Raw genomic sequence first — 23,727 nt, 5'->3', positions numbered from 1 at the left:
GACCCTGGTAGTTCTGCCACTCTCCCAAAGACATCAAAGAAAAGCGACTGCGGCTTTCTCTGAGGCCTCTCTGAGTGCTGTATGTTGAGGGGACTGCAGCCCTCTATGTTGCCCTCTTCGGCGTTTGGCAAAGGTGTAACGGCCTCAGGTAAGGGGAGGCGTTACATGTACCCTCCAATCCTTCATACAAAAAGTGCTACATTTTCTATCATGCATGAAGTGCGTCGGAGCAGCGTTCTCCCCCTTACCCCCCCCACCCCCCTGTCTCACCCCCACACACACAAAACACAATTACAAAAGGACCTCTTTGTGATGGCGCATTATATGCTGATTTTTTTCAGACGGCCGTCGAAATCCCTTTTTGCAAAATTCGCAGCGGTGCGGGTAGTCCTTGGTGTGTATGGAGATGACGTGGCGTTTGAAGCCGGACGCGTCCGTCGTGCTGTACTCGCAGTACTGGCACTGGTAGACCTTTTTGCCGCTGTGCGTCTTCATGTGCTTTTTGAGCTCTGGCTGCAGCCGGAAGCCGCGTTTGCATTTTTTGCACTTGAAGGGCAAGTCTTTCGTGTGGACAGACAGGATGTGGCCACTCAGAATGAACGGGTCGGGGGTTTTGAAGTCGCAGTGGCGGCAGTGGTGGACCTTTTTGCCTTGGTGCGTCTCGCTGTGTTTCTTGAGTTCGGAGGGGCGGTGGAAGCCTTTGTCGCACACGTCGCATTTGTGGGGGAAATCCTTGGTGTGGACAGAAATGACGTGGCGTTTCAGGTCGCTGGAGTTGGTGCTCTTGTGGTCGCAGTGGGGGCACTGGTGGGTTTTGTGGCCCTGAAAGAGCTCGGCGTGGCGCAGAAGGTCCTTCTCGTCGCTAAACGCCTGGGGGCATTGCTCGCACTTGAACGGTAAGTCCGTGCCGTGGCGGCTTTTAATGTGCGTCTTTAGGTTCGACTGGTCGGCGCAACGGAACTCGCAGAAATGGCACGCGTAAGGCTTTTCTCCCGTGTGGGTCCTAAGGTGCTTCTTCAGCTCGGAGGGGTGTCTGAAGCCCTTTCCGCACTCGACGCACACGTGTGGGAAGTTCTTGCTGTGTACGGCCAGCAGATGGCGGTTGAGGAGCCCCTGCTCGGCGGTCTCGTAGTCGCAGTATTTGCACTTGTGCAGTCTAGGCTCTGTGTCCCTCAGGATCAGTTTGTTGGAGCTCAGCGGGCTGGCCTCGCGGTAGCGGCGCGTGTACTCCGTGAACTCGTGAGGCTTTTCCGTTTTGCTGGTCAGCTTGTGGCCCTCCAGGTGGTTGTGGAAACTGACTTTCTTGTTGGTGGTGAAATCGCAGTCCGTACACTGGTACTTCTTCTTTATAAGGTGGTCGGGATGATTCTTCATGTGCCTTTTCAGGAACCCCCGGGATTTAAACTTCTTACCACAGATGTGACATGGGTACACAGTCAGTGGCTGACCATCGGGGCCGATGATGACAGCTGTGCAAAATGGAGAGAAGATTAAAATGTCACTAAAGTTAAAAAAAAATGCTTCAGGTTTCAATTCTTTCAATTACATTATATAGACAATTTACCTAGTGCCTTTACCTACTGTGTGTGTGTATATACATATATATATATATATATATATATATATATATATATATATATATATATATATATATCTATATCTATATATATATATATATATATATATATCTATCTCTCTCAAACACAAGGCCCGTGAGCCATTTCCTGTGGCCCTCGCACCTCTCCTGCAGCTGCGGCACCTCATATCTGCCCCCACCTTGTCTCAGCAGCTGAGAGGAGGACAGAACTCCTCTGCCAGATCCTGCGCAACCGTGAAGAGGCTCATCTCCACCTCCCTCGGTCTCAGCAGTCAACAGCAGACAGGAGGACAGAACTCCTCTACCAGATCCTGCGCAACCGTGAAGAGGCTCATCTCTAACTCCCTCGTTCTCAGCAGTCAACAGCAGAGAGGAGGACAGAACTCCTCTGCCAGATCCTGCACAACCGTGAAGAGGCTCATCTCTAACTCCCTTGGTCTCAGCAGTCAACAGCAGCGAGAGGGACAAAACTCCCCCTACAGATCTTGCTGCAGCACCCCCTCCTCGCCGCCTCCCACAGTCTCAGCAGTTAGCAGACTCCGGCAGTTAACTCCAGCCCTCCTCTGGTTCTCCTCCAGACCATACACTTTCTGCTTCCCAGCTCTGCCTCCAGTTTCTTCCCTGCAGCAGCACGGTAAGGGGGGTTGCACTGTAATGTAAGAGAGGATGGGGTACTCTTGACTTCTGATGGTGGTGGGTGGGGGGGGGGGGGACTTGACACCTGATGTAAGGGGAGGGGTGTTCTGGACATCTGCTTATAGTTATTATGGGAAGTATACAATTCTATGCCAGTTGAAAAAAGCACTGAAGGGAAAAAAAGATGACCTGAGCATGCATTAGCCTCGATTTCCTGAGGCTTGGACAGGGAGGGCAGGTCCATATGAAATTCAAATAGAGAGCTTCTAAAGCTCAGTAGATATATCGAAATTTTACCTTCAGGAATAGAAAAATAGAATGTAAGAAGAAAAAATATTCAATAGTACAATCTCTAAACCCTTCGAATTAAAAAGGGGAGAGGTAGGGAGATCAATCATCCCTGTATAAAAAGATGGGTTAGGCTGAAAAAAGAAGGGCAACAACTGAGTCTGTCCACTTAACACCAATGGTTAGACACGTGCTAATAAAAAGCAAACTTTCCTTAGAAAGAACATAAGCCTGTGGGTTATATCTGAAGGGCGGTTAATCCTAGAATCAGGGGAAAAGGGGGAAAACACTGCGCTAAAATCAAAAATTATTTGCTGTAAGGATTAGCTGCTACCACTCAAACAAAATCTAATAAAGATGAATAGAAAATAGTGTAGCGCTAAAGAAATCAGATGATGATCTCAAACTGTGTTTTAGAAAAGGGTTAATGAAACCAATCCTATAAAACACACATATACAATCACGTGCGTATGTGAAATACAGATTGATTATTAATAAAAATAAAATGAAAATGTAAAACAGTAAATAAGTGAAATCAATAATTCACTGCAAATATGGGTGCAATGTGAAAATGCACAGGAGTCCCAAAAAGTATCAACAACTAGAACGCATGTCCCAATATATAGTCCACATACATTGAGAGAGAGAGAGCGTATCAGTATTGATCTTCCCAGCAGCAGAGTGGACACCACACAGATCAACTATGGTAAACGGCTTGTCTGGAGTAATATCAATTATAAAAAATTAAATACTCTTACCAGAGGAATTGGACCCATCTCTCGTATGACATTGAATCACAAGTGCTTGAAATTATAGCTGGTCTCAATCTGGTGTTATACGTTTTCAACAGGTCCTGAAGGTAAGTAGTCACTCTATCATCTCTGAAGTTAGCGGTTCGCCGGAACTCCTGATGTAGATGCCTGTGTCACACGCTTCCAGGCTCCACAGTCGCAAACACTGAGTCTCTTCACAGTAAAGCTGAAAGCAGAATTACCCTCTCTACCCGCCCTCCCCTCCGTACTCTATTCGCTGCGGGATCCGGGATTGTGCTGCGTGCGGCTCGGTACTCTCCATGTTCCGTGTGTACCGGCCATTAGTAGAGGATAATTCTGCTTTCAAGCTTTCTGGATGTCTGCTTTTCCAGTAGGTCCTGTGAGGATATACATGCTGAAGGTTCAGATCAAGAATATCTGATGATTCCTTGTAGTCATTCCATACCCAGCACACATCAGCTTTACTGTGAAGAGACTCTGTGTTTGCGACTCTGTGGAGCCTGGAAGCGTGTGACACAGCCATCTACATCAGGAGTTCCGGCGAACCGCTGACTTCAGAGATGATAAGAGTGACTACTTACCTTCAGGACCTGTTGAAAACGTATAACACCAGATTGAGACCAGCTATAATTTCAAGCACTTGTGATTCACTGTCATACGACAGATGGGTCCAATTCCTCTGGTAAGAGTATTTAATTTTTTATAATTGATATTACTCCAGACAAGCCGTTTACCATAGTTGATCTGTGTGGTGTCCACTCTGCTGCTGGGAAGATCAATACTGATACGCTCTCTCAATGCATGTGGACTATATATTGGGACATATGTTCTAGTCGTTGATACTTTTTGGGACTCCTGTGCATTTTCACATTGCACCCATATTTGCAGTGAATTATTGATTTCACTTATTTACTGTTTTACATTTTCATTTTATTTGTATTAATTATCAATCTGTATTTCACATACGCACGTGATTGTATATGTGTGTTTTATAGGATTGGTTTCATTAACCCTTTTCTAAAACACAGTTTGAGATCATCATCTGATTTCTTTAGCGCTACACTATATTCTGTTAATCCTAGAATCAACAGTAACGAATTGAAAGAATTCAAGGCATGTAAGTAATGTATATTTTTCATTGAAAAAAGAAGAAGAGGAACACCTCTTGAAAGGCCATGCTGATTAGCAAAACCTTCTAGGAGGAGAAGCAAAAACGCATCTCAGTGGAGGTCACATCACAGAAGACCAATGAGAATTCTCCAACGACCATAAAATGTTAAAGTTGGAAAATTATACTTGAGGATATTTCTTAATAGGAGAGTCTATCAAGATGGGGAGAGGAACTTGCGCAAACCTGGCCAAATCCAGTCAAATGTCGCGTACACACAATCAGAAATTCGGCCAGCAAAAGACAGATGAGAGCTTTTGGTCAGAAAATGCGACCGTGTGTATGCACCATTGGACTTTAGCTGGTCGAATTCCAGCTCACCGGTGCGTTCTTTCTTTTTAAAGATGTTCCAAACAGTTGATTTGGCCACATCTAATATTTTTGCTATTTCTCTGATGTTTTTTTTTATTTTTCCCGCCTAATGATGGCTTGCTTCACTGATAGTGACAGCTCTTTGGATCTCATATTGAGAGTTGACAGCAACAGATTCCAAGTGCAAATAGCACACTTGAAATAAACTCTGGACCTTTTATCCGCTTCTTGTAAATGGGATAATGAGGGAATAACACACACCTGGCCATGGAATAGCTGAGCAGCCAATTGTCCCATTACTTTTGGTCCCTTAAAAAGTGGGAGGCACATATACAAACTGTTGTAATTCCTACACCGTTCACCTGATTTGAATGTAAATACCCTCAAATTAAATGCAGTTAAAGCATATCTTTTTCGTTTCATTTTAAATCCATTGTGGTAGCGTATAGAGCCAAAAAGATTAGAATTGTGTCGTTGTCCCAATATTTATGGACCTGACTGTACATTTAGAAAAGTATCCAGGCCTCCCTTAAAGCAATCTACTGAGCTGGCCAGAACCACCTCTGGAGGGAGTCTATTCCACATTTTCACAGCTTTTACTGTGAAGAAACATTTCTGTATTTGGAGATGAAATCTCTTTTCCTCTAGATGTAAAGAGTGCCCCCGTGTCCTCTGTGTTTACCATAAGGTGAATAACTCAACACCAAGTTCACTATATAGACCCCTTATATATTTATACATGTTGATCATATCCCCCCTTAGTCTCCTCTTCTCAAGAGTGAATAAATTCAGTTCCTCTAATCTTTCCTCATAGCTGAGCTCCTCCATACCTCTCATCAGTTTGGTTGCCCTTCTCTCCCCTTTCTCCAGTTCCCAGATATCCTTTTTTGAGAACTGGTCCCCAAAAACTGAACTGCATATTCCAAATGAGGTCTTACTAATGATTTGTACAGGGGGGGAAATGATATCTCTATCTCTGGAGTCCATACCTCTCTTAATACAAGAAAGGACTTTGCTCTCTTTGGAAACCGCAGCTTGGCATTGCATGCTATTATTGAGCTTATGATCTACCAGAACACCCAGATCCTTCTCCACCATTGATTCCCCCAGTTGTACTCCCCGTAGTATGTATGACTTCCTCTGAACCCAGGCTGTCATGGAACCACCCCCAGCCTGTGATTGGACAGAGAAGGAGAAGCAGCACAACAATGATGAGCTTATGACACTTTGACTTTGATCCCCCCCCCAAAGACCACATGAAGATTTACCATTCGCCCAGAAACCACATAAACATTTATTAACCCTCCAAAGACCACATAAAGATTTACCAACCCCTCAGACACCACATAAACATTTGCTAACCTCCCCGAAGACCATATACAATGAGAAGAGATTGGGGTGTGTTACCCGTCTGCCATTGCCTGGCGTCCCCTCGCCTCCTCTTCTTGGCTTTCTGTTTCAGAGCTCTGCTGGTGGCGATACTGTCGCAGATCTGCAGGTACTGAGTCGCTGTTCCGTTCTTTTTTTCCAAACGAGACTCCACGTTTGCTGATAGAAGAAATTATCAGACAATCAACAGGTACAACAAACAGATCAAGGACAAATCTGTCCAAGGTTAGTATTATGGTCTGTGCATAGTCCAACCTGCAACAGCAGCACCTAACAGTGCATCTGTCACCAGAGAGGAAAGTTTACGGACTACATAGAGAAAGAAATCACTGTTAGGCCGCGTACACACGGGCGGATTGTCCGCCCAACTAAGTTCGTCAGACAATCCGACAGACAGTCCGTTCAACTTTTGAATGAACGGACTTGACCACACACGATTAACAGACAGTCCGCTGAAAACGTGCGCGATGACGTGTACAGCACGTACGACGGGACTAGAAAAACGACGTCCAATACACTGCAATGCAACCTTCGGCCGTGTAAACCCTTTCTGAGCATGCGCCATACTTAGTCCGTCCAACTTGCCTACACACGAGCGGACTGTCCGCTGAAACCAAGTTTGGACGGACAAAACCAAGTTTCAGCGGACAAAATTACGGAAATTCCGAAAGACAAAGTCCGTCGGACTGTCCGCTGAAAAAGTCCGCTGAAGCCCACACACGAGCGGATTGTCCGCTGAAACACGGTTCAGCGGACTAAGTTGGGCAGACAATCCGCCCGTGTGTACGCGGCCTTACAGTTTAAAGTGTCACTAAACCCACATCATATAAAACTATCAATAAATGGTTTATTACATGCTGTTCATACTCGGTCACTATGAGATTTGTTTACTGTATTCTGCAAAAAACCTGGTTAATCCTGCTGATCTCCCCCTTCTGTCCATGTCCCCAATGTAACTGGAGATTTTGCAGAGCGGTGTTGGCAGCTCTGCACATGCTCAGTTTTCAGTGACTTTCTATGCTCAGCATTTTCTTCCCTATCACATCTGAGCAGCCCATGTGACTATAGAGCCACACATGTGGGCGTATACAAAGTAGTAAATGACCGCCAACTCCCTTCTACCTCCTCCATGCCCACTAATCAGCTAAACACAATGGATATGGGCAGGATATTACATAGTATATTAATGGAGGCTTCACCTCCTTCTTATGCCAAGACACAGGCTGGAGGGGCGTAACACATCACATCCTGTGACTGGAAGAAATCCACCCACACCACGTTATCGCCAAAAAATAATAAAGATTTGATTTTAAATATATATTTGTAATAAAATGTAAAACAGTTTATGGATATTAATCATTTATTTTTATCCACATACAGAAATAGAAGGTACAATGTAAATTAAACAGTGTGCGTTTAGTATCACTTTAAATATTAAACCTCTATGAAGTTTGTGTGTTTTTAATGACATTTTCTTGAATTCAGAGTTTATGTGAAGTCTGCAAGCAAACAAGCTTTCCTATAATAAAGACTCTACATTATGTTAAATGTCATTGCAGTGCAGCACAAACTCCTGAAATGTAAGATTCATACAGAGAACTAGAGATGATCTCCGGCGTGTTCGCATGGAACACGTGCAGAGCACGCCAGGAAGTCGGCCCAGCGCTGCGCTAATCACAGGCAGTGAGATATTGCCCGATCTCTGCAGCCGCGCATTGGGGCAATGTCTCACTGCCTGTGATTAGCGCAGCGCTGCTCCAAATTCCTGGCGGGCTCTGCACGTGGAGCATGCGAACACAACCAACAACCATCTCTGCAGCACTCCACCAATCAGGCCTGTATGGTAGACTGGCCAGACAGAAGCCACTCCGTCCTCAAGTTCTGTCAGAAAACAGCGGCATTGCTACAGGAATCATATTCAACCTCAGGCAAGCCAAGACATTGAAAATAATGACTTTTGTTATGCCTGGAGCTCAGATTTCACTAAAGGCTTTCATGGTACATAATCAGTTTTGCATGATTGCATGCATATAGTATCACTGATGTTTGTTGTGTTTAGGAAGCTTGTTGGAAAAGCCAATTAAAAAGAGGATCTTACCGCTCTCTTGCCATTCCCCGTACTTCCTGGGCAGCTCCCTTTCTTCTCCTGCAACAAAATGATGGACATAATACCGTCAGAATCTCCAAAGCTGATATCAGGTAGGTGACGGCGGGCACTCGCATAACTCCAAACTCTCCCTGATTTTGAGGGACTGTCCCTGATTTGGAGCAATGTCCCTCTTTCCCCCTCATTTGTCCCTCATTTTGGTCTGATCTATATAGTTGTATATAAAATGCACTTTTTTTCTTTCAAAAAGTGTTTCCTAAACCTTTCATCCAATTTCTAAATTGCTGCATTTCAAAATTCAAAGGCCAATACAAAGGAATAGTAGTGGTTAAAAAAAAAAAAGCACTTGTGGGTTTAAAGGGGTTGTAAAGGTTAGTTTTTTATTTTCTACATAGGTTCCTCTAAGCTAGTGCATTGTTGGTTCACTTACCTTTTCCTTCAATTTCCCTTCTAAATGCTTTTTTTCTTTGTCTGCATATCTCACTTCCTGTTTCTCCTCAGTAAACTTCTCACCATCATCCGAGCTGGTGGTTAGTCAGCCAGAACAGCTTACTGAGGAGGAACAGGAAGTGAGAAATTCAGACAAAGAAAAAAAACATTTATAAGGGAAAACGAAGGAAAAGGTAAGTGAACCAACAATGCACTAGCTTAGAGGAACCTATTTAGAAAATAAAAAACGAACCTTTACAACCCCTTTAACTAATATTTTTTTTTTTTATATAATTCTCCTTTAAGGGGGGCGTGGCAGGGGGTGTGTCCTCTGCCTACATATTTTTGCTAGTAGGTGTCCCTCGTTCCCATCTCAAAAAGTTGGGAGGCATGGGCACCCGCCATATTAGTCGTCAATTACTATGACAGAGGCTCCGTGCAGCTTCACGGTCTGTGGCGTGCCTTCCTTAAACCTGGCTAATGGGAGCTGGCCAATAGCAGCTACAGAACTGTAGTCAGGTCCAAAAACATTCTAAAGTAAACCGAAAGAGTAACTATACTTTTGGTAAAAAAAAAAAAATTCCCCTCTGGGTAATCTATGTACATTGCAGGGATTGTTACAATCATTGTTGCAGAGTCCAAACTTTTGTTATTCTGAAGAAATCCCTGTGTCTGTGTCCATGTGGTAAGTGACTCTAATGGGAGTGTTTTCATAATTATCAATCAGCTGCTGCAGGGCTCTGAGGAAAGCGGCAGGGTCTGCATACCTTTTAACATGATTTCAGTTTGGGAGTACCTCACCAAAAATGAAATTTTTGTTGCAGGGGATGGCCAAAATCTGACTTTTATCTTAGTGCAGACTTCTGGGAAAATCAGTGAGCCAAATCACACAAACAGGAAATGACATTTCTGGGGGGCGCTCTGTATACAGAACGCCTCCAGGTTGCCATATTGCATTTTGCAGAAATTTACAGTGGCTGCAGATTGAAAAGGAAAGATAATTTTTAATTACATTCAATTACAATATGACTTGAGTCTCAATTATATATGCTATATTATTATTTGCTATCCCCCGCCTCCTGCACATATACGTCGGCAGAATGGCACGGCTGGGCACAATTACGTACCTGTACGTGGCTCTTTAAGTGCCCAGCCGTGGGTCAGGAGCGCGCCGCCGCCGGCGCGCTCCCGACCCGGTCCTGAGCTCCATGACCGTGGCACCAGCAGACCCAATCGCCGCTGGTGTCGCACAATCGGGTCACAGAGCTGAAGAACGAGGAGAGGTCTGTGTAAACAAACCTCTCCCTGTGCTTCCTACTGTGGCTGTCACCGATCGTCTGTTCCCTAATATAGGGAAAGACGATCAGTGACATCACATGCCAGGCCACGCCCCCTAAAATAAAATAAAAAAACACATAACGTCATGCATAACCCCTCCCCGCCCCCTAGTGGTTAACTCCTTCACTGCCAGTGTCATTTACACAGGAATCAGTGCTTTAAATAGCACTGATTGCTGTATAAATGACAATGGTCCCAAAAATGTGTCAAAAATGTCCGATGTGTCCGCCATAATGTCGCAGTCACAATAAAAATCCCTGATCGCTGCCATTACTAGTAAAAAAAAAAAATAATAATAAAAATGCTATAAAACTATCCCCTATTTTGTAAACGTTATAACTTTTGCGCAAACCAATCAATCACTTATTGCGATTTTTTTTTACCAAAAATATGTAGAAGAATACGTATCGGCCTAAACTGAGGGAAAAAATGTTTTTTTATATATTTTTTGGGGGATATTTATTATAGCAAAAAGTAAAAAATATTGATTTTTTTTCAAAATTGTCGCTCTATTTTTGTTTATAGCGCAAAAAATAAAAACCACAGGGGTGATCAAATACCACCAAAAGAAAGCTCTATTTGTGGGGAAAAAAGGACGCCATTTGTTTGGGAGCCATGTCGGATGACCGCGCAATTGTAAGTTAAAGCGACGCAGTGCCGAATCACAAAAAAGGGGCCTGGTCCTTTGGCTGCAAATTGGTCCGGGGCTTAAGTGGATATTAAAGCCACTTTCACAAAATAAAAATAAAAAAAACTGCTAAAAATGTATAAAAGTAGTAATCAATGCTGATTGGCCAAAACGTTCACTTTTCCTGGTGGTGTCCAAGCATGCCTCGCCTGCTCTCGCCTCCTACACATTTCCATTGACAAGTGAAGCAAACCGACATAAAGATGGGTTTATATGGATTTATGGAGGCCCGGGTTCACACCTAGGCGTTTTTTTTGTGCTTTTTGCAGAAACGCACTACAGTCCACTTAACATGGTTTCCTATGGGACATGTTCACATCTATGCTTTTTTTTCAGCCGCTGCATTTATGGAAAAGGTCAGTGACCTTTTTTTTAATGCAAAATGGTGCATTTTTGCTTTAATAGACTACAATGGAGAAGCTACAGAAAAGCACGTAGTGCATTATTGCCACTTTTTGCGATTTTTAATCTGCCATCCCCCCAAAAAAAAAGCATAAAAAAATGCAAAACGCATCAAAAAGAAAAACGGATCAAAAGCTGCATAGGTGAAATCCAGGCCACAGGGTACATCAACACCATCAGTTTTGTTTGAACACAGCAGCTGGTGTGTGGTGGGAGGACAGAGGTGGCCCATCGTGCTGTCTGCTTTTTTTTTTTTTTTTTTTAAATATGAGTTTTATTAAAATATCACACAGTGACATTTCATTAAAGCTGTTGTAAAGGCAGAAGGTGCATTCAATGCACGAAGATAAAAAGCCTTCTGTGGGCAGCAGCCTCCCTCAGCCCTGCTAATACTTACCTGAGCCTCATCTCTATCCAGCGATGTCCATGAACTCCTCGGCCATGCGGGACTCTCCCTCCTGATTGACTGAGACACAGCAGTGGCGCCATTGGCTCTCGCTGCTGTCAATCAAACTCAGTTAGCCAACCAGTAGAGAGAGGGGATACACGGAGCTGCTGTTCAGCTCAGGTGCGCCCATAGCAAGCTACTTGTTTCAGGGGCACTCAACAGGAGGGAGGGGCCAGGAGCACAGAACCGGGACCAGAGAAGAGGAGGATCGGGGCTGCTCTGTGCAAAACTAACTGCACAGAGCAGGTAAGTATAACAAGTTTGTTATTTTAATAGAAAAAAAATAAGACTTTACAATCACTTAAGCCCTACTGGCTGCAGCACAATACGAGTTGTTGGACTGCATTGCACTGAGAAAAAGTAGTGCATGTAGTACTTTCTTCAGTGCAGGTAGAAAAGAAGACATTTCTGTCAGCACTGGACTCAGGCTTTCCCTCTCTGAGCTGGCCACTCAGCTGTCGGCTAATTGCCAGCTTCCATCTCTCCACAGTGACTCAGCTGTTGACGATATCCTGCTAGTCAGTCCTGCCTACTTAAGCCATCCAGCCCAGAGGATCTCTGCCTTCACCTTAGTCAACATCAGAGACTATCTCCTGCATTCCCATTAAAAGACTTGCTTGGCTGACATCCCTTCTGGCTCCAGATCCTGCTTGCTGATTTACTACGCTCATCTCTGGTTCCCTGACGTTTGGCTTGTCTGACTATCCGTTCCGGTTCCTGAGCTCTGGCTATGTTTTGAGTACGTTTGTTCTATTTACTTTTATTATTAAACAAGTGTGATTTAACTGTACTTTTGTCTCGGTCTGATTTCATGGTTTCTGACAATTTCGCCTTGCTTCGTGTTGGGACTGCACTGGAATAGCTGCCCAATGCAGTCATCTAGTTGTACCCTTAAAAAGCAGGACTACATGCAGGCTGTGTTGGAGCACCCTGCAGCTCTAAGCAGACCCCAACTGTCTCATAACTAGCCAGGAGGCTGAATGTTCTGTTGCATACTGCATTGTGCTGACATTTGTGTGTTTGATGCAATGGTGACATAGAAACAAGGGCAGGAAGCCATTAAAGTGGTTGTAAAGGCAGAAGGTTTTTTTTTTATCTTCATGCATTCTATGCATGAAGATGAAAAAACCTTCTGTGTGCAGCAGCCCCCCTCAGCCCCCCTAATACTTACCTGAGCCCCATCCCTGTCCAGCAGTGCCTCGGCCATCCAGGACTCTCCCTCCTCATTGGCTGTATGTTTGAAGCCGACACTTACACCGTCTGCATTCACATGTTCAGCACTGGGGGTTGAGGCAGGACACTCACCATAGGCGGCAGCCCAGGCCACAGGAACAAACGTCTTGCTTAGTCCCGAATCTTCCGTCTGCACATCTGTGAGCGACGTGGCCTCTTCCTCCCCCACAATCACCTCCATATACACTTCATCGGCTATCTCCGCACAACCTAAGGACGATAAACACAATTCTACAAGATGAAACCGCTAAACCGTCACTGATATCATAAAACGCCAGGTGAAAAGGAAAGTGTCTGCATTGCCCATGGGAGCCAATCATATCACACCATGTGTATCTTAGGCGTTGGATTCAGGAAGGGCGAGCATACGAGTCCAAATCTGCCTGAGCTATCCCGCCAGGAAACTGTCAAAGCACACAGCCAATCAGAAGCATTCCCCACACTACAGCTGCATGTATACACACCCTTTGTCATACCACCAAGAGCCTGAAGTCACACTACACTGATGGGGGGGCTTGACAGCACCTTGATGGTGTCATCCGACTGGCGGGTGGCACCCGGGTGTGGGTGCCAATGGGCAGCACCGCCAAAGCACCTGCAAAGTGCTGCTTTGCAGGAGCGGTATGAACCCTTTATTTGGCCGCTAGCAGGGATTAAAAGCCTCTAAAACTACAGTAAAGCGTCGCTAAAACTAGCGGCGCTTTACCACCAACGCCCCCACACCTCAGCGTGAAAGTACCCTTAATCTTCTTCTCGCCAATCAGGAAGCAGGTGTGAGACCTGTTTCCCGATTTGCCAAAATGTCAGCCGATCCTATTGGATGCCTGACTTGGAGCTAGGGAGGAAGCCGCTGGAGCCAGAGAGGAAACTCGCCAGCCTAGAGCCGCTGCCCAGACCCCGCTAGCCTGGAGCCGCTGCCTGGACCCTGCACCTGCTAGCCTGGAGCCGCTGCCCGGACCCCACACCCTGGAACTGCTGCCCACACCCTGCCGGATGACACCCCCCATATATCTGGATCTATCTATCCATGTAAGTGCCGGACCAACCGGCAGACGCGTAGGGGGTTGTTAGTGCCGTTCCGCCAGGAGGGTGGTCTTGCTTGCCCCCCCTCCCCAAACAAAAGACCCACCAGCCACACCCACTGTGTGTGCATATAATAAAGAGCTGTGCCAGCAGTGTTTGCAGGTCACATAACAAGGGGCCAGCTCTTCAAACCCCTGAAAAATGTTGGCTGTTTTCCATGTTGACTTGTGCTCAGCAAACACGAACATTAAAAGATTTTGGACTCTCAGATCTTCATTCTGGGGCTCCCAGTACTATCAGTGACACTTCCCCGAGTACAGATCAGACAGGGACGGTAAGAGGACGGCTGCCATGGGCCCTGGAGAACCTTTCCCCCCCACTACTGATCCTGAACTGTTTATTGTTACCAATATCTTCATCTTCCTGACAGGAATCTTTAACGGCCATGTACACCATCTTCTCCCGCGGTACTCGCGCCAGTCCACTCTGTTCCAAGACTCCGGCGACGGGATGTCCGTTCTGAAAATCGCTCTCCGTCACTATCTCTGTTCCCCCTGCACAGATACAAGATTTATTAGAGATTACGGACTTCATGGGGTGGATTTACCAAAAAGACAAACTGTACTTTGCACTCATTTCTCCAGACCTTAGTGAATGCGGCAAAACAAATGCGCTAAAACGTGACTGCAAGCAATAAATATAAGAGGGTTGCACTGAAGGTAATGCAAGCATGGGAATAACTCGTTATTGAATTAAAAAGGTTGTTCAAATTTCACATTTTGGTAGAGTAATGCCGGCCATAGACGGTTCAAATCTTGGCTGGAACCGGCACGCTTAGTAAATCAACCCCAATGGCTCCCCAGGAGGGATTCCCCCACTGACTGTGAGCGATTTTCTTTTCTGCGTCCCGTTGTTGCAGAAAAAAAAAAAAAAAGATTTAAAAAAATAAATAATCGCTCAATCTATGGTCGGCTTTAATTCTTCTTCTGTAATTACCAGGGTTTGTTTTCAGCAGGAACGCAGTCTCGGCACCTCCAGCACTGAATGTCTATAATGCCAAGGGGTGCTGGAATTTCTACTGAGGATGGCTGCTGGGGGATCCATTGTAGTTGGGGGGGGGGGGGGGGGGGGTTGTTGTTGCTGGGGAGGTCTATTGCTGCTGGTGGAGGGTGGGGGTCTATTGTTGCTGGGGGGGTATATTGTTTCTGGGAGAGATCTAGTGTTGAATGAGAGGGGTCTGTTGTTGCTGGTTGCTGTTCAGTCTATTAATGCCGGCTACTGGGAGATCTAGTGTTGCTGGTGGGTGGTCTATTATTGCTAGGGTGGATCTATTGTTGCTGGTGGGTATTTTGTTTCTTAGGTGGATCTATTGCTGCTGGGGATAGCTATTATTGCTGATAGAGTCTATTGTTGCTGGAGCAAGCAGCATCTTTGGGGTGGTGGAGGAGTGGTGGATACACCCCTCCTGCACATTGAAATGAATGGGCACCGCTACTGAAGCTCCTGCAAAGCGATTTGGCAGCAGCGGTACACGGGCGCATTTAACTCTTTATTCGGCCGCTAGTGGGGGTTAAAAGCGGCCGAATAGCGCCGCTAAAATGACGGAAAAGCACTGCTAAAACTAGCAGTGTTTTACTGTCAACGCCCACCCCAGTGTGAAAGCAGCCTAAGTGAAAATGTCCAAATTGGGCCCAATTAGCCATTTCCCTCCCCAATGTGAATCCTTAGGCCGCGTACACACGCGGGGACTGTTCGCCCAACTTTGTCCGTCAAACAGTTTCGGCAAACAGTCCGCTCAAAATTAGCATGGACGGACATGGCCACACACGACGTACGAACAGTTTGCTGAAACCGTGCGCGATGACGTGAACGGCACGTACGACGGGACGAAAAATACGACGTCCTATACACTGCATTATAACTTTCGGCGTGTAAATCCTTTCTGAGCATGCGCTGAACTTAGTTTGACGAACAAGCCTACACACGAGCGGACTGTTCGCTGAAACAAGGTTTCAGCGGACAGTTTTTCGGAAATTCCGAAAAACCTTGTTCGTCAAACTGTCCGCTGAAACTGTCCGCTGAAAGCCCACACACGAGCGGACTGTCCGCCCAAACACTGTTCAGCGGACAAAGTTGGGCGAACAGTCCGCCCGTGTGTACGCGGCCTTAGTGTTACAAGGTTTCAGGTGTGAATGGGGAGCAGGTGTGGTAAATTTGGTGTTATCGCTCCAGCTCTCTCATACTGGTCACTGGAAGTTCAACATGGCACCTCATGGCAAAGAACTCTCTGAGGATCTGAAAAAAAAAAAATGGTTGTTCTACATAAAGAGAGAGGAGAGATACATTGTATCATTCTCTGTCCTTGCAGAGATTAAATTTTTTTTTAAAAAAGTGTAAAAAAATAAGTAAATAAATAAAATAAAATAATAAAACGACCTAGATCAGGTTAGGATCTAGGTCAGTGCCAGGGTTAGTGTTGGGTCAAGATCAGGGTCTAAGGTCAAGGTCAAGGTATTTTCCTTTTATTTCTTTTTTAAATTAGTGTCAGTATGTTTTAGATAGCATTAAAAAACAAAAACAAAAAAAAATGCCCAATAGTGTTTCTGGGCTGTACTACGGGTATAAATAACAACTAACATACACATATGTGATATTGATGCAATCGTCGGGAGCAGGAAAATTTATTTTGGATGTTCTTTGGTGGTAGGTTATGGTAGTAGCAAGAAATATACAGTTACATTTTAAAAAAGTTTTTTTTTTTACTATTTTGAGCCAGTTTTTGTTTGATAATTAAAAAACAAAATAAATAAATAAATAAAAAAATATATATAAAAAAAAAATATATATTATATATATATATATACACATTTACCACCAAATGAAAGTCCAATTTGTCCTGAAAAAACAAAAAAACATTTTTTAGAATCAACCTGGATGCACAAAGTATTTGTGACGACTTGTACCGTTTTTTACATTTCAAAGTTGCAAAATTGGGCTTTGGCATTTAGATTTGTTTTACCCTTAGGCACGTATTAAAAAAAAAAAAAAAAAACTGCACCAAAAACGCACCTCCCTGTTGAAATGCATTGAAAACACAGCAAGAACACATCAATAACTCACCTGTGTTACGTTTTCGAAGCTTTTTTTTTTTTTGAGTCACATGTCCTATGAAAAACACACCATAAGCACAGGAAAATCGTTGCAAAAATTGCGGCAAAATCGTGGACGTTTTCAGCACCTTTTTCTCTATCAGCAAAATGCTGAAAACGGCATTTCATGTGTGAAAAATCACCTGTGCACATCTGCGCATGCGCGATAATGCCCATGGGAGGCGGAGCCATCTGAGAGGAGGACTGAAGCTCCACTTTAACACTAAGAGCCCTTTCACACTGCTAGCACTGCACTAGTTTTACCGGCGCTGTGTGTGGCGGGAGCTTTGCAGGTGCATCGGCAGGGCTGCCTGTTGATTTTAATGGCAGGGGCGGTGGAAGAGGGGTGTATACACCGCTCCCGCATCGCCCCAAAGAAGCTGCTTGCAGGAATTTTTTTTTTTACTCTTGCAAGCGCAACGCCCCAGTGTGAAAAGTACTCAGCTTTCACACTGAGAGGCTTAAAGCAGAGTTCCACCCAAAAATGGAACTTCCGCTTTTCGTAATCCCCCCCCCCTCCGGTGTCACATTTGGCACCTTTCAGGGGGAGAGGGGAGAGAAGATACCTGTCTAATACAGGTATTTTGCTCCCACTTCCGGGCATAGATACCCGAGCCACCCGTGGGTATCTACACCACTCCCCCCCCCCCCTACTGTCTTCTGGGAGACACACAGGTCTCAGAAGACAGGAGGGACCAGTGAGATAGCGTAGCGCGAGTCACGCATGCACAGTAGGGAACCAGGAAGTGAAGCCACAAAGGTTGATTCCCTTACCGAAGATGGTGGCGGCAGCACCCAAGAGCCAAGGGAGAGATCGGCTTCAGGGTGCCGACATCGCGGGCGCCCTGGACAGGTAAGTGTCCTTATTTTAAAAGACAGCAGCTGCAGTATTTGTAGCTGCTGACTTACACCCCTTTCACACCAGGGCGTTTTGCAGGCGCTATAGCGTTAGAAATAGTGCCTGCAATCCGCCCTAAAGAAGCTGCACCATTGTGTGTAGTGTGAAAGCCCCGAGGGCTTTCACACTACAGCGGTGCGCTGGCAGGACGTCAGAAAAAAGTCCTGCCAGCAGCTTCTTTGGAGCGGTGAAGGAGCGGTGTGTTTACCCCTCCTCCACCGCTGCTCCCCATTTAAATCAATGGGGCAGCGCTGTAATGCCGCCGGCAAAACGCCGCTATTGTGGCATATTGCCGGCGGTTTTAACCCTTTCGCGGCCGCTAGCGGGGGTAAAAGCACCCAGCTAGCGCCCGAAATGCGCTGCAAATCCGCCACAAATACGGCGGTAAAACGCCGCTAAAAATAGCGCCGTTTTACCGCCGACACAAAGGGAGGTGTGGTGTGAAAGGGGTCTTAAAGGCGCTTTTCAGGTGTAATTTTTAGCGCTGAAAAGCGCCTTCAGTGTTAAAGGGGCCTAAATTGTTTTTTTTTTTTTTTTACAATAAATAAGGTCAGAGTTGGATATCACTGACACTGTGCAAATCTAACATTACCCTGAAGAAAGCCGATGAGGCTTTACAGCAGGGATATGCAATTAGCGGACCTCCAGCTGTTGCGGAACTACATGTCCCATAAGGCATAGCAAGGCTCTGAAAGCCACAAGCATAACACCCAGAGGCATGATGGGACTTGATGGGACTTGTGCAACAGTTGGAGGTCCACTAATTGCATATCCCTGCTTTACAGGCTTCAAATTTAACTCGCTTACAAAAGGACACCAGATAGTTTAAAGTAGGCATTTCATGAAATGTGTTCATTCTTTGCCTGGAGACCGGCTTTCATCTGTGATTTGGGGATCCCCAGTCAGTGAGAAATCTGTATGGCAGACAATGGTACATACAGATGGGGTTGTGGCTGGAATGTGCTGAGAATCATAGTCACTCACCTATTTCCACATCATCATCCGCTTCAGCCTTGAAAATGTAAACTTTGATCACCTCCGATCCAAACCCGTCTTCCTTACATCCATCCCCATGGGAAACCTCCGTGCTGATTTTTATCGGGGTGCTGCCGATCCGTTCCAACCGTTCCCCAACATCGTCTACTAAAAGAAGAAAAAACATTTTCGTTTTGTTACCAACAGTATTTAGTCTTATGCCCCGTACACACGAGCGGAATTTCTGTTGGAAAAACCATCCAAGATTTGGAATTCCGCTCAAGCTCGGCTTCCACACACACGGTCACACAAAAGTTCTCTGAACTGTCGACCGTCAAGAACGCGGTGACGTACAACACTACGACAAGCTGAGAGAATGAAGTTCAATTCTTTCCGAGCATGCGTCGAATTGTTTCCGAGCATGCGTAGGAATTTTTGCTGGTCGGAATCGTTACAGACGACCGGAATTTCCAATCTGAACTTTTTCCGATTGAAAAATAGAGAACCTGCTCTCAATCTTTTGCTGGCGGAAATGCTGCCAGCAAAAGTCAGATGGAGCGTACACACGGTCGCATTTTTCCGACCGAAAGCTCACATCTGTCTTTTGCTGGCGGCATTTCCGATCGCGTGTATGTGGCATTTGTCTTAGGACTAAAATTTTAGTTTTAGTCCCATTTTAGTCTTCTGCAGTCGTTTTAGTTTTAGTCGTATTTAGTCGACTAAATCTCCAGTGTATTTTTGTCGTCTAAAATCGAATGGGTGTAATTAAATTGTAATGCATTAATTAAACATTTCTCTACAATTTCCAAACTCGTTATATACTGCTGGAGTGAAAAATCTAATATGTTCTTATTTATGGTATTGATGTATGAACATGCCCTACAGATCAGTGTTAATTTTGAAGTCAAATTTTCAATTTAGTTTTAGTTCCTTTTTTTTTAGCTTTAGTGGTATTTTAGTCATCTCAATTGTTTTAGTTTTAGTCGTATTTTATTCGACTAAAATGTTTTAGTAGACTAAATTAACACTGGTTAATAACACATAATAAGTGGAGAATTTACCTTCACTTATATGTGTACACTCAGGGCTTTTTTCAGCGAGAACGCGGAGGAACATAGGGGGCAAATCAAGCATTTTTCTTTTCTTCCACCCCCCTTGCAGATTGTGTAGTCAGTTTAAAGCACGGGCTGAAAAGTGCTTGAAAAGGGTCGCTTTGTCAGGAAATGGCCGACTTTCAGCCCGTTCTACAACAGAAGCCGGTCGTGAGATGAGCATGCTGAGAAAACCAGCATCCAATCAGAACTCACTGCGAGGAGTGATCACTGTGTTTTGGTGGGGGGGGCGTCCCCGTCAGAACACTTAGCTCAGGGGGGAGATTGCTGCACTAACTTGAATGTGTTAGTACGGCAATCTGTACTTTTTTTCCGTTCAGCCCACTTGGTTCAACAAACAAACTTCCTGTGTGTACCCAGCATGATTCCTGTATTTTTATCATAATAAGATACAGTGGAACCTTGGATTATGAGCATAATCCATTCCAGTAATCCAAAGCACTTGCATATCAAAGCGAATTTCCCCATAGAAGTCAATGAAAAAGAAGATAATTCGTTCCGCATTGACTTCTATTACATGCAATACCGCATGTGGCCAAAGGTAGGGGGGCGCTGGAGAGCCTCGGAAATACTCAGGAAACAGCTTGGCTGAACTCGGAAAGGCTGGGGAACGGAATATTTCCGAGTGATGCCGAGTATTGCCGAACGGCTCCGAACCATTCCGAGTGTTCCCGGCGCCCCCCGCACCTCTGGCCAAATGTGGTACTGCACATCCCATTAGCTTGAATTCTGCTCATTTTGCAAAACGACACTTGCAAACCAAGTCAGAATAAAAAAAAGTTGTTCGTCTTTCAAAACACCCATTAACCGCGTTATTCGTAAACCAAGGTTCCACCCTAATCTTAAAGCGGGAGTCCGCCGGGAGTTCCGCCTTTTTTTTTTTTTAAAAGCCAGCAGCTACAAATACTGCAGCTGCTGACTTTTAAAATAAGGACACTTACCCGCCCAGCGCGCCCGCGATGTCGGCACCCGAAGCCGATCTCTCGATCGTCTCTCGGGCGCTGCCGCCGCCATCTTGGGTATGGGAATCAGGAAGTGGAGCCTTTCGGCTTAATTTCCCGGTTCCCTTCTGCGAATGCGCGAGTCGCGCTGCGCAATAAGGATGGACCCGCTGCCTCTGGGATCCGTGTGTTTCCCAGCAGGCAGCGGGGGACTTTCGTAAAGGGGCGTAATCTACGCCCCTTTCCGCAGATAGCTATGCTGGAAGTGGGTGCAGATACCTGTACTGTACAGGTATCTGCACCCCCCTCCCCCCTGAAAGGTGCCAATTGTGGCGCCGGAGGGGGGGGGAGGGTTCCAATGAGCGGAAGCTCCACTTTAGGGTGGACCTCCGCTTTAATGAGAATTTTCAGATAATAAAATTACATTTTATATAAATATTTGGGTATATTTGTTCATCGCTTATAAGCAGAACTTAAAAAAAAGTTCCTGTTTTTGCAGATATAAGAGCCCTTCACACTGGTGTGGTGCGGGCGTTAGCGGTAAAACTAGCTCGCTTTACCCCTGTTACTATTCGGCTTTTAATCCCCACTAGCGGCCAAGGAAAGGGTTAATAGTGCCCGTGTTACTCTGCAGGCGCTTCGGCAGTGCTGCCCATTCATTTCAATGGGCAGGGGCGGCGTGGGAGAAGTGTATGCACCACTCCCGCAACGGCCCAAAGATGCTGCTTGCAGGACTTTTTTTCCCGTCCTACAGGCGCACCGCCCCAGTGAGGATGCACTCGGACTTTCACATTGGGGTAACTTGAGTGGCGCTTTTCAGGATGCTATTTTTACTGCTAAAACGCCTGAAAAGCGCGCCAGTGTGAAAGGTGTCTAAGAGGTAATTATTTAACAACAATTTTTGAAGTTTGACTTACATGATATCATTAGATAATCCTCAGAAGCCTCCTTTAAATCATCCTCTTCCTCCTCAGTTTTGACGCTCACCGAGGATCCGGAAGGTGCTTGGATAATGGTGTCTGAATCGCAGCTTGCCACCAAAACCTCCTGCGAGACCAGGGTAGGCGAATGAGACCCAGACAAGCCATCGCGTACCACCCGCGCCAGCTGACCATCGCCGTCACTAACCAGGTCAGCGACAAACACTTGGTCGGGGACGGTGACGGTTTCGGTAATGATATCAGACTCCAGGACATTATGGCAGCTGTCCAACTCCTCTTCAATCGCCACGTCCGTTTCCAGGACCGCCTCCGGGACGATGACATTCTCTGCGATGATGTCGGCCTCTGTGATGATATCCGGACCTTGGACCACTTCGTCTGACATTTCGTCGTGCTCCAGGGTGATGTCGTCATCCGTAATGATGTTGGAAACCAAGACGCCTCGCGGGACTGAGACGACAATGTGGTCGCCGTCGACGTGGGCGGTGCCGGCCATACCGGCCACTGTGGGGACAGACAAAAATAATACAAAGTGCTCACAACTCTAACTATACACTTATTTTGGCAATGACAAGTTCTCATGGATGCAGAGAGCCTGAATACAGTATTGTTAGAGTATCAGATCAAGTTGAGCTTCTGTCTCAATATCCCTCATGATGAAAGCCCATCTCCGGGCAAAAACAAGTTTTCCCATGGAGTGGGGTTGTGCCCTCACTGCACGGGTCAACTGCTTGTTTTTGTCTGGAGCGGGGTTCTCCAATTTTGGCCCTTTGCTAGCCTTTATACAGCCCTTGGAGTACTATTCCTGCCAATGATATGAGACATTATTCCTCCCACTGGCACCAACAATGGGGCACTATATCTTCCACTGATACCAATGATGGGACACTACTGCTCCTCCTACTGACCACAAACCCTGAGGCTATGTTTATTCTCACTGATGCTGGGCCCAGGACATTTTCCATCACCACTGGCTGCAATCCGGCTTCTCAAAAGTCTAAACTGGCCTTTGTTTGAAAAGTCTGGAGACCCCTGGTCTAGGGGATTAGAGAAAGCTTATACTCACCCGATCCTCCGCTTCACCTGCAAATGGCACTCCCCCAAGATCCAGCAGTGGACTGTTTCTGACGTCTTCATGTCAACAGTGGGTCTATGGGCATGATGACATCTGGAACAGTCCACCGCACAAGACTGCTAGACTATGGGGGGGGGGGGGGGGGTTAGGGGGAGCCACAGGGACCAATCTTGTGCTAGAGGATTAGGTAAGCATATCTCTGTTCTCCAATCCCAAAAAATGAGTAGCTGGCTTGTGCGGTGCATGCACAGCCCCACAGCATGGGAATTTTTTTTTGCCAAGAGTGGGGTTTAAAGTGTTGCCTCTCACCCTCATAAAAAAAGTATCTAAACTCGGGAATAAAAGTGATATTATTGTACTTACCATAAAGTCCTATTCTTGGGAGTCCACTGCGGGACACAAAGTATTGAAACCTTAAGGTTATACTGCCACCTACATGAGAATTTAATGCCGTAAAAAAACAAAATACACTGCAGGTCAGCCTATCATAACCCCTCCTACTACCAGCATGTTTTGTAGCAAATCAGTCCCAAGAGTACGACCATAAACAGATGGTGGTACCCGTGTTTCTCAAGAAAACACTTTTATATACAGTACAAAAAATTCCTATTTTCTTTTTTGTCCATTGAGGGAAAACATGAAGTTGTAAACCTTTGGGGTGTCCAAAAGCAGGCCAGCCAAGGGAATGGTCAACGCAGCAAACCAACACTAACAGGGCCAAGAAAGACTGCCTGCAGCTCAAAGAGCTATTTGAAGGACCTTATGCCGAAAGCTGGCATCAGATGAAGATGACATACCCACCTGG

General features: G+C 45.6%; 1 protein-coding gene across 1 annotated transcript in view; it reads right to left on the bottom strand.

The window, feature by feature from the left end:
- Window positions 1-277: 277 nt before the first annotated feature.
- Window positions 278-23,727, bottom strand: part of ZNF711 (zinc finger protein 711) — a gene marked incomplete at its 5' end in the record, with an annotated part of 33,802 nt that continues 10,352 nt past the window's right edge. The window contains 7 exon segments of the mRNA XM_077485031.1: window positions 278-1,469; window positions 6,182-6,322; window positions 8,262-8,309; window positions 12,881-13,018; window positions 14,239-14,385; window positions 18,863-19,021; window positions 21,824-22,351. Of these exon segments, the coding sequence (XP_077341157.1) occupies window positions 292-1,469; window positions 6,182-6,322; window positions 8,262-8,309; window positions 12,881-13,018; window positions 14,239-14,385; window positions 18,863-19,021; window positions 21,824-22,351 (2,339 nt within the window). The 3' untranslated portion in view covers window positions 278-291.

The sequence above is a fragment of the Lithobates pipiens genome, unplaced genomic scaffold, assembly GCF_037356315.1.
Source record: "Lithobates pipiens isolate NorthernLeopardFrog02 unplaced genomic scaffold, aLitPip1_a1.2 Scaffold_1, whole genome shotgun sequence".
In the NCBI taxonomy this organism is placed as follows: domain Eukaryota; kingdom Metazoa; phylum Chordata; class Amphibia; order Anura; family Ranidae; genus Lithobates; species Lithobates pipiens.
This window is presented reverse-complemented; position numbering and strand designations above follow the sequence as displayed.